The sequence below is a fragment of the Phoenix dactylifera genome, chromosome 2, assembly GCF_051530095.1.
Source record: "Phoenix dactylifera cultivar Ajwa chromosome 2, Ajwa_hap1_PhDact_Kaust_v1.1, whole genome shotgun sequence".
In the NCBI taxonomy this organism is placed as follows: domain Eukaryota; kingdom Viridiplantae; phylum Streptophyta; class Magnoliopsida; order Arecales; family Arecaceae; genus Phoenix; species Phoenix dactylifera.
In genome coordinates, this window is record NC_143191.1 from 38,175,666 (window position 1) to 38,193,067 (window position 17,402).

Genomic DNA, 17,402 nt, shown 5'->3' on the forward strand with positions numbered 1-17,402 from the left:
TTCATATCATAAACTGCATTCTTTATCTTCTAATAAGAAATTCCTCTATATTTCATCAGAAGAAAAAAAAAAAAGAAGAAAGGAATCTCTATACTCTCCAGAAGCCAGGTTAGAAGTCATATTTATTTTGAACCAACAGACTGATTGAATGACTTTCGCATCATCAAATACTCTGTTTTCTAACAAAAAATGACGCCTCTTGCATCGCCAATCCAAGTAGTAAATAAATTGTTCCTAGTCAAATACTCTGTTTTCTAACAGACTGATTGATCCACATTCCTAGTCATGAAAATGTAGCCGTTAGCTTTTTTTCAACAAGTCTGCAAAATGTTCAAAGATACCCTTGCTATGGATATTGACTCTTTTTTTTTTTTGAGGATACGGTGGTTATTCACCAATAACCACCACTAAGGTTTGAAATTGAGATCTTTCAATCGAGGAGAAAAATAAAAATTAATATTTTTAATTTCATTAAACCACAAAGTTTTGCTTTTTGTGGCTTGAAAGGTTAAGGGTCTACAGATTTACACTGAACCATTTTCCAGAGGAAAAGAATAACCTTACCTACTTTGCTACTGCTTCAAATGTTATAATTCATATAAGGATTTTGAATTGGCATGTGAAATGATGCTAGTTATTATACCATCATATCAAACTTATATTTATGTGCAGTTTCTGTTTCTTAATTTTACTTTTAAAGATATTTAGATTCTTTTGTTTTATCTTGTAAATTGACATAAATAATTCAAAGATATATTACACTTTAGTCGATCTGCAGCATCATTCTTCTTCATCTCCATCAGTTACTAATAGATTCTTATACTTTCTGGAAGTTTTTAAGTTTTCAACCTGAATAAACAGAAACCATGCATTAAAAGATCCAAAACAATGAAAGATACTCTCAATTTATGCAATATTTTTTTCCATTTTTGACTCGAATTACTTCTTGCTATTTTCTTGATTGCTTTCTCAACTTTTTGGATTTTTTTTTGACAGCAAGTCATACACACAAAAAAAAAAGCCCCACCAAAACCACCATAATTTAAATTCGATAGGACCTAACGAAATCAACAGTTGAAGAATGAAGATAAATACTAAAACACAGTATTGGAAAAATTCACTCTAAGCTCAATATCTGGGTTGAGTTCACATAAAATTTAATGCTATATCTTTATGTCACTTGATAATTTTGGAAAATTTGGTTACAGAGTTAAAGTAAGCAATCAAGACCATAAAAGTTCTCCTCCATGACCTTTTAACAACATGGCTTCCTCTATTTAGCATTGAAGAGACGGTCGACATTTGCACAATTTTGAATCTCATATAGCTGGATATCTGGTACCACTGAACTTCTGCTTAATACGAATCCATCTTTGGTTCATGGCTTCCTTCATGCATACATATATACATATGTCTTATGTATCATTTTTCATCTGAATGCAGCATCAATAACTAAGTTGTCTTTAGAAAAGTGATGGCAGCATGAACGGTTTCCATAGAAAGCATGAAGAATGATTACAAAGTGTATATATGGCCAAAGAAGGTCCTGATGGTATGAAAGTTTCTCCTCCCATATACTTACATCATGTCATTATATGCATGCTGCAAAATAATCTCTTTTCAGATTATCAGACTTTCTCAATTGTTAACTTCATCATCCCACCCCCATCATCTTCTTTTAGACAAGATCTCTGCGATACAGTAAAAAATATTTCCACATGATCCAGCATGGAGTTTCCTTCAATCCAACGGAACTACGACTGCTCATGATTCAGAAATGCGATCGTAGATTTCTTTATCTTTAAATGTTTCCCTCAAAGCGAAAAAAATGATGACATTAATCTTTTTCCATCTAATTCAGGAACTGTTTTCCTTCAAATGTCTGACCAAAGCTCCAGTTTGAGGAAGCAACATTATATGATGTTACTGTTCTTCCACTGCTGGCAGTGACTTCGAAAGACAAAGGCTGGCCGCGCAGGTCCGCACTGCACTGCCAATTCTGGCCCCAGTTTCTTGCCATTGGTATCCATCCTGTTCTTGACCCTTTTACTTTAACTGCTATCACCTCTCCATCTGAACCCACATTGGCAATTAGGACTTGATAGAAGTAGGAGCCCCCAGTAACTGTGAACCTCATCCCTCCATATCTGTCGCAGTTCACCCTGCACCGAGCATTCATATCCACAAAAACCAGTTTATTGATACTTGAAAGAGCTAAACAAATATGATTCAAGCAAAGTGCAATTGCTCTCTCTCTCTCTCTTTAAAAAAAAAAAGAGAGAAAGAAAAGATGCAACATTCATCTGCTCATTTGGTGAGTTCCTAAAAATTAAGATATACTAGTTCAGCACTGAGATGTCATGATGATTAGTCTTCTTGTGATTGTGGAATAAAAAAGAAACAGCAACTTGTGGTTTTAATATTCGGCTTTTAAAACTTCAAACTAGCTTAGAAATTTAAATATTTGTAAGTTTCCCCTGCGACGCATAATAATATTCTTTGTTAGCTCCTGCATATGGAAAAATCTTACAAAAAAAAAAAAACTTTCTTCAAAAATTTTGAGAAATCAATAAAGTGATGCAAGAAAACGTCATCTCGATATGGAATTAGACCGAGTGCAGCTCTAAATCAAAGAGAGCTGCAATTCTATCTATAGATTCCAAGCGAGTGAATGCTCAACCAAATCGATTAATAAACACTTGTAGCAGGTCCAACCGAGGACATAAAATCCTGACAGGTTTTATAAGAATCTTTACCTCCTGAATTGAACAGGTATGATATCAGCTTTTCTCCTCGCAATCTGCACGAAAGCAGCTTCCGACATCTCAAAGTGCTCTCTGGGGTAATTGCACCACCCTCCGTAATCCCCTGGAAGCCCGTAGTTGGGAGCGCAGAAATCCGCGGCAGTAACAACAACAGAAGGGCTCCCCTGCAGGCACCAGAGGATATGATCCACACACCTGAGTTCGAAGCACGCCCCGCAGGCGCTCCCCCTCTCAAACAACGCGCTGCTCAGCCCAGCGCTGCTCTTCCCGTAGCCCGACTTCTCCAGGTCCCCATATCCACAAGCGCCACCTTCAGCACATCGAGACAAAACCCAGAAGCGAAGCATTAGCACAGATAAAAACACTCTCGGACCTGCAACTTCTTGCAACAAACACCAGGAAGAAGAGATGGCACGAGTCCCATTTCCCCATGCTGGTGCTGTTTGGCTCTTCATTCCTCGGTGCTGTACTTCTAGGAGCAATATATCATATAAGTAGGATTAGGTTGCTTTTACTGCTGCTAAGAGCAAAATATGTTGATTAATAAAAGCCCTTTAGCTAATGTTGTCGACTATGTTTGGTATCTCCGTTCGGATTGAAATGGAAAATGGTGCATGTATTTGTGTAGGGAAATACCAGCAATGGTGGGGCTTTGTGCTCCTTTGCTGTAGGTTGCTGTGGCAGACCTCCATTCCTCTCCTGTAATGCTGATGCCTGCTGCTGCTGCTGCTGCTGCTGCTGCTAATATCCAGCAGAAGACGAAGACGACGACGAAGAAGAAGAAGAGCCTTGCGTGGTGGAGCACGAGATCCATCTGGTTAGTCTGGGAAACGGGAGGACTAGTATGTTTTCAGGCGCTTCTTTTCACCAAGAAGCTCTTTTTAGAAGGCCGAGCTGTGAGACAGTGGAGGGGCTCTTTTTTATGGGGATTGTAGTGAATCTAAATGATCCCTCGTCAGATTTTAAATTGCCAACGAGCAAAGTAAGTTGTATCCAAAAACGATCACATCGCTATTTTGATGCCATTCATTCATTTTTAAATTTTTTATATATTTATTTTGGTAAAACTGCTTATTGAGATTTCTTTCTCTCTTCTCTTTAAAGACATTTATCTTGTTCACGGATCATGGCGAGTTGTCGCGGGAGCAGTCCGGTGGACGGCAGGGGTCATTAAATCATGAGGGCTGCCGGGCTGCTGGGCTGCGATGGATGCGAGCCCCACCAAACTCGTGCATCGATTTGCTGGCGTAGAAGATAGTGTAAAAAAATATAAAGATATATAAATAAATTTATTTTATTTTATTAGTTTAAGTTTTTGGGATAGACTGTAGTTGTAATATGGTATCAGAGTAAAAGTTCCAAGTTTCAACCCTCCCCTCTTTTTTTTTAATTTTATTATTAAAAATTTTACTGCTTTCTTTTCTCGAAACAACTGGTAATTTTAACAGAAAAAGATGCCAATAGCAATCAATGCCTGCTTTTTTTTTTAAAAAAAAAGGAACAGGAAGTATTGTCTATCTTCTTTGCATAGACTGTGACATATATATATATATATATATATATATATATATATATATATATATATATATATATATATATATATATATATATATATATAACTGAAAAAGTTGTTTTTGGTCCCGAGGAACACCTCTGCTTTCTGCTTCGTCTCCATTGTTTAGGCTCTCCTTCCGAGGACCAGAACGAGAGGGATGGGTCATCGGCGACGAGAGTCATGGCATAGGCCTCGGGTTTTTTTTTTTTTTTTTGACTTCCTCCTTTCCTTTGGTCAAATGTATAAGACTCGAACAATGTCCTGGTCCTGAGAAGTATCTTCTTTGCTCGGAATGTGACACAGTATGTGAAAACTCAAAGAAATGTCTTGCTCCTGAGGAACATCTCTGCGTATATTGTGTTTCCACCAAAGTTTTGGCTATTCTTTTGAGGACCGGGAAATGATGGACAGGTCGGGGACAAGCGCCTTGGTACTGGTCGGGTTTCCTTATTTTCCTCTTTCTTTAGTACCTTTTTCTTCCCTTTCATCAAATTTCTTTAGTACCTTTTTCTTCCCTTTCATCAAATGGTATGAATAAATTATTTTGTGCACAAGTCAAGACCCAGTAATCAGTAGAGGCTTCTTTGTTTTCTTTATCTTTTCTTTATTTCTTTTACTTTGGAAAATATTTCCTGCTCGTTCCACTACAATTTCTTTTCCTTTTGTTATCATAGGGCAATGCAGCATTACATCATTACATGACCCGACCACAATGCTTTGAGATTATTCTGGTCGGATGGCTAGATACACTCAGCTTCTGGATTTCATGTTTTCAATCCACAAGACCCTACAAAGCAATGGTATGGTTCCCCATAAAATCATTCTTTCTTGATGTAAAACTCAAAATCATTCAAAAAAGTCGGCTCATTGGAGTTACATTTTTTGAATTAACCACTTTTCTTATGGAAATCTTGGAGAAAACAACTTCACACAAAATGCTCCGAGCGCAGCACGGAAGATAGGTGATACCCCAATTCACAACTACATTAAATTCCATTAAAGTCGGGAAACATGTTAATGCACGGAAGATAGGTATACCCCAATTCTCTTAGAGACATTTTCTCACTTGCAGAGCTTGTCCTTGATCCTGAGTGGTTACAGAAAACAAAATCAACTACGTATACATTTCAGAAGAATGCATTTCCTATTAACATCACTACCATCTTCCTACTTTACATGTTTAAGACAAGTACCTAATCGACTGCAACAAATTGCAGAAGAATTGGACTGGTTTGCAGTATCAAAATAGTTGTACAAGCTCCGCCATCTGCTACAAGTGAAGCTGCCTCCCAACAGCTACTTGCGATTGCCAGAGCTTGGCGACTCTACTGTGTCTTGAGGAGAACAGTAAATCAAACAAAATATCGAATGCATCTACCATGTAGGGCTCATGGATGGTCTGATTCTAGCAGGCATTCGAGAGGCTGTATGGGAATTGGCAGCCATATGATATTGGAAGGCAGGCTTGGGAGTTATCGACATCTTATTCATCGAGCACTCAAGATCATCCTCACTATCAGAGCTCCCCACATTGTCTGCAAAATCTGGGCCATCAAGATCCTCATACTCGTCCTCGTCTTCACTGTTGCAGTTAATATATGTTGTCTTCACCATGGACCAGAACTCAAAATGCGGTCTCACAAACCTTCAAAACAGATAAGTAACCGTTGAATCAATATATATGTTGAAGAAACATAGAAACAGTTAGTTTGGTATATCAAGGGAAGTTTTTGAAGAAGAAAAAAAATGGAGAATAACGTTTAAAACTTGAATTGCTGACAAATTATTCAACAATCTTTATTTAATGCAAATTTCAATGCGAGAAACATGGAGAAGTCATTCAAGCAAGGAAGTTCAGAAACTCTTTTGAGATACTCAAAATAATGTCAGTCCCATAAAACAATAAATCAAGGCAAATGTAGACCTTAAAACTTATTTAACTTCAGTTGAGAGGGGCATTACGATCAACTATAATTGTTAAAACATGCATACTTTTTTGCAAGGTAATTACAATAATTTCTGTCAAAACCATTGGACCACTGTGTTTTTCAAAGATACTTGCACATTGTCTAATAATTGGAAGGAGGAGAGAACAAACCTGTCAGATTCTTTTAGCAAATATGGATCAAATGGGAAGAACATGTCCAACCTCTCAATCCCCCCAAAAGCCTTCGAGAAATCAGACTCGAGCAAGTTGTCACAGAGGGAAGGCACTGACTTGTTGAACAATCTAGCAGCCTTTGCCTGCCTCAGGAACTCCTGCACTATCGAAGGCAAGCACACCTGTAGGCAAAGGATTCAGAATGACCTCCAGATTGACCAGAAGTAAATTATGTTGTTGATACAGAAAATTTTGTAGGATTGCACCAATTTTTTGTTGACAAAGGTGGTAGCATGGTCGGCAGAACCATCCCGAACCATCTGGTTCGGAGCATACCGAGCCGTACCGGCGGTAGACCGGAACGGGTCCAGCAACCAAAATGAGAAACTTGCCATGGAGGGGGAGAAGGAGAAGGAGATAGAAGAAGAGAGAGAGAGAGAGAGAGAGGGGGGGAGGGGGTGAAGGCGAGGAAGGCAGAGAGAGAGAGAGAGAGAGAGAGGTGGAGGCCAGCTGGTGGAGGGCAGCGGAGCCTCTCCTCCGCCTTCTTCGTGTGGCTCCCCGACCCTCTACCGGCCTCTGCCACCCTCCTCTCTCCCTCTCTTTCTCTTTCTTTCCCCTCTTCCGTTCTCCCTCTCTCCCGCCCCCACTACTATATCGGTACAGGCCTGACATGGAACGACACCATGCCGCCGGGCAACCGGTTTGAGCCCCGGTTCCGGCACAGCAGTCCTTGGGTGGTAAAGAGAAGACTAAACTTTCTGAACCCTAGTGCAGGTCCAGAAAATATTTATGTGATCTTATCAATATCATCCGACCCTATATCATTAAGTTACAAACTATGTTATCAGAAACTTCATTCCTTGAGCATTCACAGAGTCGACATATTTCAGTTACTTGTGAATTTCATAGAAACATGTACAGATACTATAATGATAACTTAAATAGCAAGTTAATAGGTCCAAACTTTCACTCACCTTTAGAGGATCCAAGGGATGACACAAGATAGAACTTAGAGGCATATGAAAAAGCAGTGATTTGAGATGGGGAACATCCATTATTGACCTCATGCGAAAGCAGAGGACATACATCACAGCCTACAGTAGGAAAAACAAACAGGAGAGATTTTAGGAGGACTAGGAAGCACTGGAACCTGATGGCAAACAGATAAACCAGATTCATAAAGCTATCAGCATATTTACAGAAGTGAGGGAGAATAAGACAATACATATACATCACAGCAAAATGACTAAGAAATGACTATTTTGTTTATTTGGAAAGTACTTTATATTTTAGTAATAATGTTATTTAGTATAAAAATTAGTATGAAATTCTAGAAACAGCAAAAATTTCAAATAATGCCATCATAATTGTCATGTAATGGCATTATAATGGTCATCATGCATGTATACTGTTGCTGAAAGGGTTTTATGAATCTTAATGGTGCAAGAGAGGTGCCCTATGACTATTACAACGGCCATTAGAAAAATGGCAGCCACTATTTTAACCTTCTCTCTGCCCTTAATCAAGTTATTTTATAGGATATAGTACAAATCTTTGTGCTTTGACAACCAAGGATCTTGTTCAATTCATATTCACAGAAGTTGAAAAATCAACTGCTACAAATGGCCTTAAAGAGAGCACACAAACTCCCTTGGACCGTAACACAATATCTAGTAGAGGGAAAATATAACACAAAGCCTTCCATTTCGTAAATAACCTGGGAAAGGTTGAAAAGATTTAACAGGCGCTGAGAAATATCCACAATTCTTCAAAAAATTGTATGTCGCCTTTCTGAAGGATTGTGATATTTCAGACATGGATGTAGTTGGAGAGTAACTCCTACTCAAATACCAGAGTATTACCCCAGTGCAGTTACCAGCTATTACTCCCATCTATGTACGGGGTTTCATCAGGTATCACAACCAGGCATCCTATAACCCCAAAATGTCAAGATCATCAACAATAAGACCTCATGATTTGTTTTTAGTGCAGCTATGTGATGAATTCCAAGCTAAGCACAGATCCTGAACTCATCTAGAATGCTGTAAATTTACAAATAATATCTTAGGAGATACATAATTTACCTGACATCCAGAATAAAAGACTCGATGAGCTTCAGGCTTTACCATTTTCTCCTGAATGCCGTGCAGCTGGCAATACTCAAAACACCAGTCCACTAATCTGGGAAAAGAAGATACAATATCATGAATCAGATAAAAATAAAATTGAATGAACAGAAAAAGATGCAAAAAGGAGGTTGAATAGTATACCTACTAACCTTTTAAGTATACTTGTGACCAGGGAAGATGAAATAAACTTAGCTCGGGACAGATAACTCGCAAGATATGAAACAGCACTCATTCTGCATTGACAGACAAAAAATCATGCACAGTGCTTTCTTGGTATAATAATGATAGAAGTGAAAATATGAACCCGCATGTATCAGTGATGATTTTAAGATGCACTGATATTTGCACTTATCAAAGCAAGTGAACGGTACATGAAACTTAAGGTTTTGAATATATACAGGAGGAAAAAAAACTAAGCAAATACATTTACAGCAATATCCAGCTCTCTGATACTCAAATATCTATGTTATGCACCACTTATAAGACTGCTTGATTTAATAATATACTGAGGTGTCCATTTCAGCCAATTGGCTTCCGCAAATACAGATGCATGTATGACTTGCAGAAATGCATGTGCAAAAAGGATCAATAGGATACTCTAAATGTCTTACTCTTGTTATGTTGGACAGGCACATACCGACATTCACATGGAAAGCAGCTGGAAGAAGCTGACAGATACAGAGTTATAAGTTTTATTTCTAAATACATGCTCAGTGAAAATTCTGATTCGTTCCGAAAGAGTCACGTACTGATACATGTCTGACACTGGTAGGGCAAGCTGATAGATAGATCCATGTAAGAGTGGTAACCCAACAATCTACGCAACGTCAAACATTATCTAGCAAGCAAGCATAAACTCAAAAAAAAATTATTGGTACACAAATATTTGTATGAGAAGTTCATGAAATAGTATTTACATAATAGATTGTCGATAATTCAACAAGAAGACAATCATAAGCACAAAGATGGAATTAATGGAAACATGCATGTAAAACAAGGTCAAGGAATGAATAGATGGTAATAAGCATAGATTGTCAGTAGTTCAACAAGAAGACAATCATAAGCACAAAGATGCAATTAATGGAAACGTGCATGTAAAACAAGGTCAAGGAATGAATAGATAGTAATTAGCACAGACACACTTGTGGAGTCCAAATAAGCAATCCTTGGCACCTTTGGCAAGAAAGGAGCCTTTGAACAATTGCCTATAAGGCATCAGAGGTTGAAAAGTATAGAGATCAAGGACTGACAACCCATCCACATGTTTTATGAAGCCTGATAGTACTTAGTGAAGAGGCTCATTCCTGAAAGCACCATGTATTTAATTTTTTTTCCATCAATTTGCAGAATACAAGTTACTACATCGAGTTAAACCTTCCAACCTTGCTCCAGTTTCTCTTAATAAGTCTGATAACAGAAGCCAATAAAACTAAGTGTTAAAGCTTAGAAGGACCAACTTGACCACAGAAGTACAAACCAATGGAAGTCATCAATAGATAGATGTGGTTGTTCTACATGAAAAAATATATGTTCGTTTTAGCTACTAAAAAAGGTAAATCAAGTTCTAGTGTACGCCATTTTAATGGATCAGTAATTAACATTAACATCTACCATCAAATTAGCTGTAAACAACAGATGGAGGTGATTCAACTTATTTAAGAGGGAGGATATATAAGAAGCTATAAAATCAATTTGATAGCTCAAAGTAACAATCTTATAGTTATTCTCGATTACCTGGAAAGTGGACTCTCTGTTTTTGAAACAAAAATATCTGTCAGCAGAACAGCAAACTTCAGACCACAGATTTCAGGATCCAATGAACAGGCATAGAACATCACAAACTGCATGCAACCACCAAGTCAAAGTATAAGGGGAAATAACCATATGTTGTATCAGATAGATATAGCAGATGGCAAGCCACTGATTGTGTCATGGCAAAAGTAAGAACTCATAATTGCAGTCAAAACAGGGGAAGTAAAAGGGTTTACAGATACTATCATCTATAAAAGGAAATGGTAAGTAAAATCATGATAACCTGAGAAAACTTTGACTTGTGAGCGTTCATTACAGTTCTCCGAAAGATCTCCGTAAGTGTTTCAAATACCTATTTCACCAAAGAAAAAATAGGTTGAAGGATATATGAGTTGAAAAATTAAGTATAAGAATAATTCGCTTTAGCACATTAAGCAAAAGCCAGCAAGCAGGTCATTGATCAGTTACTTTCTTCAGCAAGAAAAAACATGTAGTACGGAAAAAAAAAGAGTTGGCTATGCCTATGCAAGAAAGATTTTAATCCCTAAAGCATGAGATGGGATATTGTAGGGCTTCTACCATCAAAAGTGTTTGTGAGTAATTCCTTTTTAAAATTTACAACAAGGAGCTTGAGGGCAGCTTGACTACTGCCACTTTGCATTGTACACAAAATGAAAATTAGTCAATCTCCTTCCCGATGAGTGCTCGTTTATTAAAAGAATAATTACCAGAAAGCAACAAATGCATGTTTTAGCAGATGGTATGCTCGAGTGGGCTAATCTAACATCTGATTAATTTCACATTTGACTATTACCGCTACAGTAAGAATCTATAAAACATCTCCATAAATGCCAACATGAACTAGGATTACCAATTTGTGGTATTAAGAGTGAGGAATGCATGCGCAAACCATTTACGACCAGCTATTTGCAACAGCTTGTTATTTTTACGACAGATCCATTCATCTGTATTTTACTTGCTTTCAGCGGGATGACAACTGAAGTGTGGGGGCTACTTGAGCTACAAACAGGGGCTGCTTGAGCTATAAACAGACAGTAATGGAACTTTCTCCAAGGGTGGCAATTTTACTCCCCCTAGACAACCTAATTTAGCCTGACCCAATTTTGCTGTCTGTAGGTCATAACCATTATAACATGCTTTAAGTTCAAGTCAAAGTTCAAACAGAATCATCCTATTCAAAGTTGTAATGGGTTTGGGTAAGTAATATGCCCCAATTCAAGGCAATGCTATTGCTAATTTGCAAAAGGCCCATTTCACCCACAAGTAATCCGGAACAAAACCAGAACAAAAGTCACTTATCTAGATTTATTCATCCAGACAACCAAATCGGAACCTGAATAAAGCAGGTTTACGTAAATATGAACTCAGAAAAGCTCAGGCTACTTTTTACTCACTTACTCCTCTTGACCCAATAACCCAAATGGTTGAGTTTATTCAGACTCATACAGTTCGACCAAAATGGTCAACTAGTCCTATTCAGACCTATCCCTCCATTTTGGCATGAACTTTTCCACTTATCTAGATTTATTCATCTGAACAACCAATTCAGCACCAGAATAAAGCATATCAAAGGAAGCGTAAGTAACCACCGAGGTGGTAGCACGGTTGAAACGGGGCAAAGATTCCACCGGAGTGGCCCAGGTTCGAAACGTGCGGGTGTCGATTAAATGCGAGGATCGGATGCCCTCCGCTTAGTTTGCCCGATGAAGTCGCCATCTAGTTCGCCGGTACTTAGGTGGTGCTGGTGTGACGTACTCACACGTGGAAGGGGCTGCCGCGCTGGTGGGGCTCCGCCACGAGTGGGGAGGGTATGAGTAAAAAATGTTCTACCCGTATCGAACACTCTCCAGCGGAAAGGGAGCCCAATGGGGGTTGCTATGCGGGTGAGGTTCTCCTCACCCCCCTCTTTCCTTTTGTTTAAGCAAAAAAAAAAAGAAGCGTAAGTTGGGAAAAGCTGACAGCCTACTTTCTAACCGTGGCCACTGAATAGAATCATTAAACTGAAAGCCTAGATAAAATGAGCACATGAGATAAAAAAAGACCATATGCGGATAATGGAAAACTATAAGACTAAACTACCTGAGATAACTATGCCAATAAGAAATCTTGGAACCCACTATTAGTAGTAATTGAATTCACTTAATTCTCTTGACCCACTAACCCAAATGGTTGAATAGTATTATTCGGACTCAATAAAACTTAACCAAAATGGTTGAATAGTTAGCTCAGATCTATCCCTCAATTTTGAACTCCACTTTCTCCACTTATGCCAGTAACAAATATACAAATATGCAGAAACCAAACAGCACCTAAAGGAAGCAAATTTCTTTGTATCAGATTTAAAAGAGGAATGCCATTAAATGGTTAATCGTGACACTAAATGCTCCCCAAAGAAATTCAATCTACTCACTACACATAAAGGTAGATAGAATGCCTAGAACATTTTAGGTTGAATATCCAAATCACATTGAGAAAATACATCCTAAAAAAACTCGATAATGGTCCACTTTTTTGTACCACCATTCTCCAGTGCTCCTCAACAATATCTCTGCACCTTGGAAGGGGATTGGGAACAAAATTGCCAAGACAACTTTTATTCTTTTTTTGTAAATGATCATTGGAACACTTCAATTTAACTTGCTTCAAATTGGATGCAGTCCCATCATTTACAGAGCTGCAGTAGCTACATTTTGTTGGGTCATTTTGGATCAAGTAAAATCAAAGTGCAGGCAGTACATAATACAGGACAGTAACATACTTGCAGGCAAGGTTTGCTGCATCGATCGATTCTGATTGTACCATACCGTAATCGAATCAGTATAAAGTATGGAAGGCGTACTGACATTTAGTATGCCGAACCGGCCTCCATACCAGCTATATTGACACTATAATAGGATGGTAACGATACGGAGTCCGATACTAAAACGACGAACCTTGCTTGTAGGTCATATTGGGTTTGGGCCAAGTCTAAGTCTGCCTACATAGAAAGTTGACTTGGCCTGACCCAACCACGATTTAAATTTTAACCCATGAAAGGAATGTGACAAGATAAAGTTATACACACACATTTCTCTAGCTCTTAATAAGCTTGTCTAATCACAAGCCTTTTTTCTCTATTCCCACCCTTCTCTATTCCCACCCTTAGGCTATAATCAATACAAGCCTTTTTCAGTATCATTTTAACAACAATAACAAAGTCTGATATACATACCCAAACTACATAGATCTACATCTTGTCCTAGAAAGGCTCAAATCTTTGAGCTTTTTTTCTTGAAACTTCTGATAACCTCAGATCCTGTTTCTAAGGCACACACATAGAGACGGAAGAGGGGGGGGGGGGGGGGGGAGGGGGAGAGAGAGAGAGAGAGAGAGAGAGAGATCATGCAAAATTTACTGCATATCATGTTAATCCTTTTTACTTAAGAAAAAAGAAATATTCCCAGTAAACTCACCTTTAACAAATGGCCACCATCTGCACATGATTTGAGATGCTCACACATAATCACCATCAGACTGTCCAATTTCTCAGCAAATACATTGCCATTGAGAACTCTGTTAGCTTCTTCCAGGTTCTGAAAATGGACTATGTCAACTCAGAACATTAAAGTTCAGAAAACAAATTAACATATCTCAACTAGTAGGCTATTTTTTGCCCTCAAAAAAAAAAAGTAGACTACATTCTGCAAGCTATTTTATGATAATGCAGACCTTTGTGCTATCTTTCCCAATGCTATCTGTATTCTCCTCCCTCTCTTCAAGTTCCATGTCAAATATGCCTTTGTTATGGTCTTCCTGTAAAATGTCTTCCCAGCTTATGTTTACCTGCAACATTGAAGATGAATCTGTAAGATCAATAAGTTATTGCAAGATAATCATTCTAATGTAAGTACCAACAAGATCATAACTTACATCTATGTCTGTAAGCAGGTCCACCACCTTTGCAAACAATATGTTTCCAAGGAATTCTCCAATTTCATCTCTCTCCAGTCCCAGCATGCATTCTACAAACACCACAATCACCTGCAGGCAGTAATTCACAACGTCATGAGCTTGTCTAACAAAGATTAGCTAAAAATATTATCTTGTAGCACCTTGGTTGCACAAGTATATGAACAAAATTTAACGCTGATCCTAAAATAGTCAGAAGGTAATGATAGTAGGGTATAACTTCTGATAAAAGTCACGTGTTCAGATGGACAAAAAGCTTCTTCAATTAAACGAGTAAACATTACATCTTTATTAAATAGACTTAAATACATCAAATATAGCAAAGACTAATACTATTTGTGACAAGAACAGTCCATGCCACACGGCCAAGCTAACCAGACATAAGCAATGAGGAATAGAAGCACCTAAATGCAAGCAAACTAGGCAGCTCGGTAGGAGGTGCTGACCTCAGAAATAATAAGTAAACAATCAGCATTTCACTAGATGTCAAGGGTACCTACAACCTAAACACCTTGGTCAAATTGGGAAATGTCATGTCATGGGTCAAGCAGTGACTTGTGAATGACAAGTTTATGTGCATCTGAAAAATGTATGGACAGATAAGTGCACCTGATTGGATCATATTGACTTACCTCATCTATACAAAAGAGATCGAACACTCTGTGCATTTAAGTACTTCCGTTTATAAGTACTTTCTTTTCTTAGGCCACATTCCACAGACATCATATGGTTTCTGATAGATAAGTTTCATGCAACTTTCATTCCTCAAACATCTTGCAAATACAACATAGTCGTTAGTATAAATTTTAGCAGTGAGAACATTCTTGTTGGAGTGTCAATACAACTCTAGTTTCATTATCAGGACATTTACAAACTTTCTCATGTCCACACCACCAGCTAATAGTATCGCAAGTTCATACACTCTAACTAGCTTTAAGTTTGACCAAGTTAATATTACTTCTAAAACTTTATTTTATCTTAGCCAAAATTATACTCAAAAATCTATTTTATTAATCTTATAGTAATCAAGGTGTAGTAAAAGCAGAAGTTGAAGTTCCAACAGTTTCATATCTTACATCTTTGGGATCAGTACATCTTGGCATTCTTTTATCAATGACATCCTTCAGCTTCATTGGAGCAAGAGGCACCAAATCAGCAATATAATGCAAAGCCAGGTGCAGCTGACTATGAACTTCTTTCTTTCTTGTGAGCCACCGTGACTGGCTTATTGATTCTCGTAGCCTTCGAGGCGGAAGAAAATTGCTAACAAGCATGTGCAGACAACCATCAAGGAACTTGTCAGGTACAGCAGCCTGATATTAACAAAATAAATAAATAAATAAATGAACATTCAATCAGGCCAATAGAAAAGAAATCTCAGTCATCAAGGTGCATACCAAGGTAGTGATTAGTTCTAACATTGCATTTCTAGCATCCAAGCCATAGTTCCAAACGGACATGGAGAATATCTGGAAAACATCTTTTATGAGTTTACAGGTTCACTATCAAGGGGCGGAAGAAACAGGATCTACAGTTGGACATGCCAACACATACATTATTCAATAGAGAGCCATGGAATACAGTGTCTATCTTGGAGACAGCTCCTGAAAGTGCCTTCAAAGCCGTCTGGAAAATCACCAGGGAAGAAAGTCAGACACCAAAAACAAATAAACCAACAAGCAAACAAATTTCAGATGAATCTGAAAAGAATTATCAGACATAAATGACCTACCACTAGCAAGGCTTCCTCATCAGGACCCATTTTCTTGCCCGGATCAACAATGCTAAGCAGGTTGGCATACTGATCTCTATCACTTTCAGCTATCAAATTTGGAGCCTTGAGGGGGGAAAAAATCCATGCACAGTTACTAAGTACTTTACAGATGCAATTCAAGGATTATAAAGCTGCTATGCGAGCAGAAGCTAATCTGCTTGCATAAAAAATGATTGATCCAACATATCAATGATGTGGATTCAGAACTATATCAAAGAGTACTACAAGTAAACAATATACACAGATGAATCATTGTTAGCAAAATACATAAATCAGGCAATCATTCTCCATAACTACATGAATCAGGCATAGATATGCTGCATCTGCTTGCTACAAGGGTGTTCTCAAATGGGAGAGGGAATTGGAATAAAAAGGATCGCATGGAACTACAAAGGTAACAAAGCTATATCTTTAATGCACACAGAGGCTGAAATATGTTTCCATGTTCAATGTAGCTGGAAATTCGTTCCTGAAGGTGAATTATTACATTGTGGGATATTCAACATCTCGCTTTAAAAAGGATCAAAACTGATAATTTGATTTTGTCCCTTTCTTGGAATCGATAAGTGCATAAAAGTGCAATACAATATTATTAAAACAAATTAAGGCATGACTTATGATCAATTTCACAGCTTTCAAGTTTCCCCAAACCTCTTACCATCCGAACACCGTCGAGGACTTGTACAACAGAGTAAAACGCCTCGGTGTCGCTGAGGTAGCCGTCCTCCATCTCATAAATAGCCATGTCGTTGTTACTCATCAATTCCACCCCCATATTCTCTCCCCCGAATTCGCTGGAGTTTCTTTAATCCTTCCTGCTTTTGCGCAGAGGTTTAGCAACAAGAATTCGTCCAAAAAAATAACCCACAAAACCCTATAATTATTCCCACAAGAACAAGAAATTCCCAAACTTCCAAATATTAGAAGAATCACAAGAAAAATTGAGACTCTTTCAGGTATTTGCAAAGATAAAAAGAAGAGCTTATTAGGAAGCGAATTAAAGCTTATAAGAAGGAAAAATTGGCAAAGCAGGGCGAAATACTTGGAAGACTAAGATGGTGGCGGCGAAGCAAATCGCTACTGGATGAATAAAAGCCGCCCGTCTCCGCCCTAATTCGGCCTCCACAGACGGAAGGGAGAGGAGTTACCGCCGCCTGGGAAGCGCGAAAGAGGGGGCGAGCAAGGAAGGCGATTAGGGTTTTAGTAGTAGCAGCAGCAGGGATGACTTCGGGATGCACGAGGTTTCGGATCGGGTCAACAAAACCCCTCAAGCCCGATACGAGTCCATTAACCCGAATCCGGCCGCCGGTCTGGATCGCACGGGTGGAAACGCCGAGATGAACTGCGGTACGCTGAT

The 17,402-nt window shown here is 38.4% G+C and overlaps 2 protein-coding genes and 1 long non-coding RNA gene across 4 annotated transcripts; 1 reads left to right on the forward strand and 2 right to left on the reverse strand.

Annotated features, from left to right (window-relative positions):
* The first annotated feature begins 1,233 nt into the window (after positions 1-1,233).
* LOC148714788 (uncharacterized) lies at positions 1,234-2,912 on the forward strand. Its single transcript, XR_015975464.2, has 4 exons — positions 1,234-1,338; positions 1,444-1,552; positions 1,862-2,022; positions 2,773-2,912. It is a non-coding gene; the product is annotated as an uncharacterized LOC148714788 (long non-coding RNA).
* EXPA20 (expansin A20) lies at positions 1,476-3,579 on the reverse strand. Of its 2 annotated transcripts, none has more exons than XM_026809008.4 (3): positions 3,402-3,579; positions 2,757-3,075; positions 1,476-2,162 (listed from the first exon to the last, which is right to left on the reverse strand). In XM_026809008.4, exons 1-3 carry the CDS (start codon positions 3,577-3,579, stop codon positions 1,853-1,855), a joined length of 807 nt encoding a protein of 268 aa, XP_026664809.3. In that variant the 3' UTR covers positions 1,476-1,852. The 2 variants fall into 2 exon arrangements, with proteins under 2 accessions (XP_026664809.3, XP_038984003.2); XM_039128075.3 differs by having other exon boundaries at positions 2,757-3,237.
* Positions 3,580-5,286: 1,707 nt separating this feature from the next.
* LOC103718418 (uncharacterized) lies at positions 5,287-17,402 on the reverse strand. Its single transcript, XM_008807232.6, has 16 exons — positions 17,088-17,402; positions 16,704-16,860; positions 16,004-16,108; positions 15,826-15,897; positions 15,669-15,740; positions 15,348-15,584; positions 14,233-14,343; positions 14,032-14,145; positions 13,776-13,895; positions 10,586-10,654; positions 10,285-10,391; positions 8,700-8,783; positions 8,506-8,602; positions 7,396-7,515; positions 6,419-6,603; positions 5,287-5,965 (listed from the first exon to the last, which is right to left on the reverse strand). The coding sequence occupies exons 2-16, from the start codon at positions 16,818-16,820 to the stop codon at positions 5,695-5,697; spliced, it is 1,881 nt and encodes a 626-aa protein (XP_008805454.2). The 5' UTR covers positions 16,821-16,860; positions 17,088-17,402; the 3' UTR covers positions 5,287-5,694.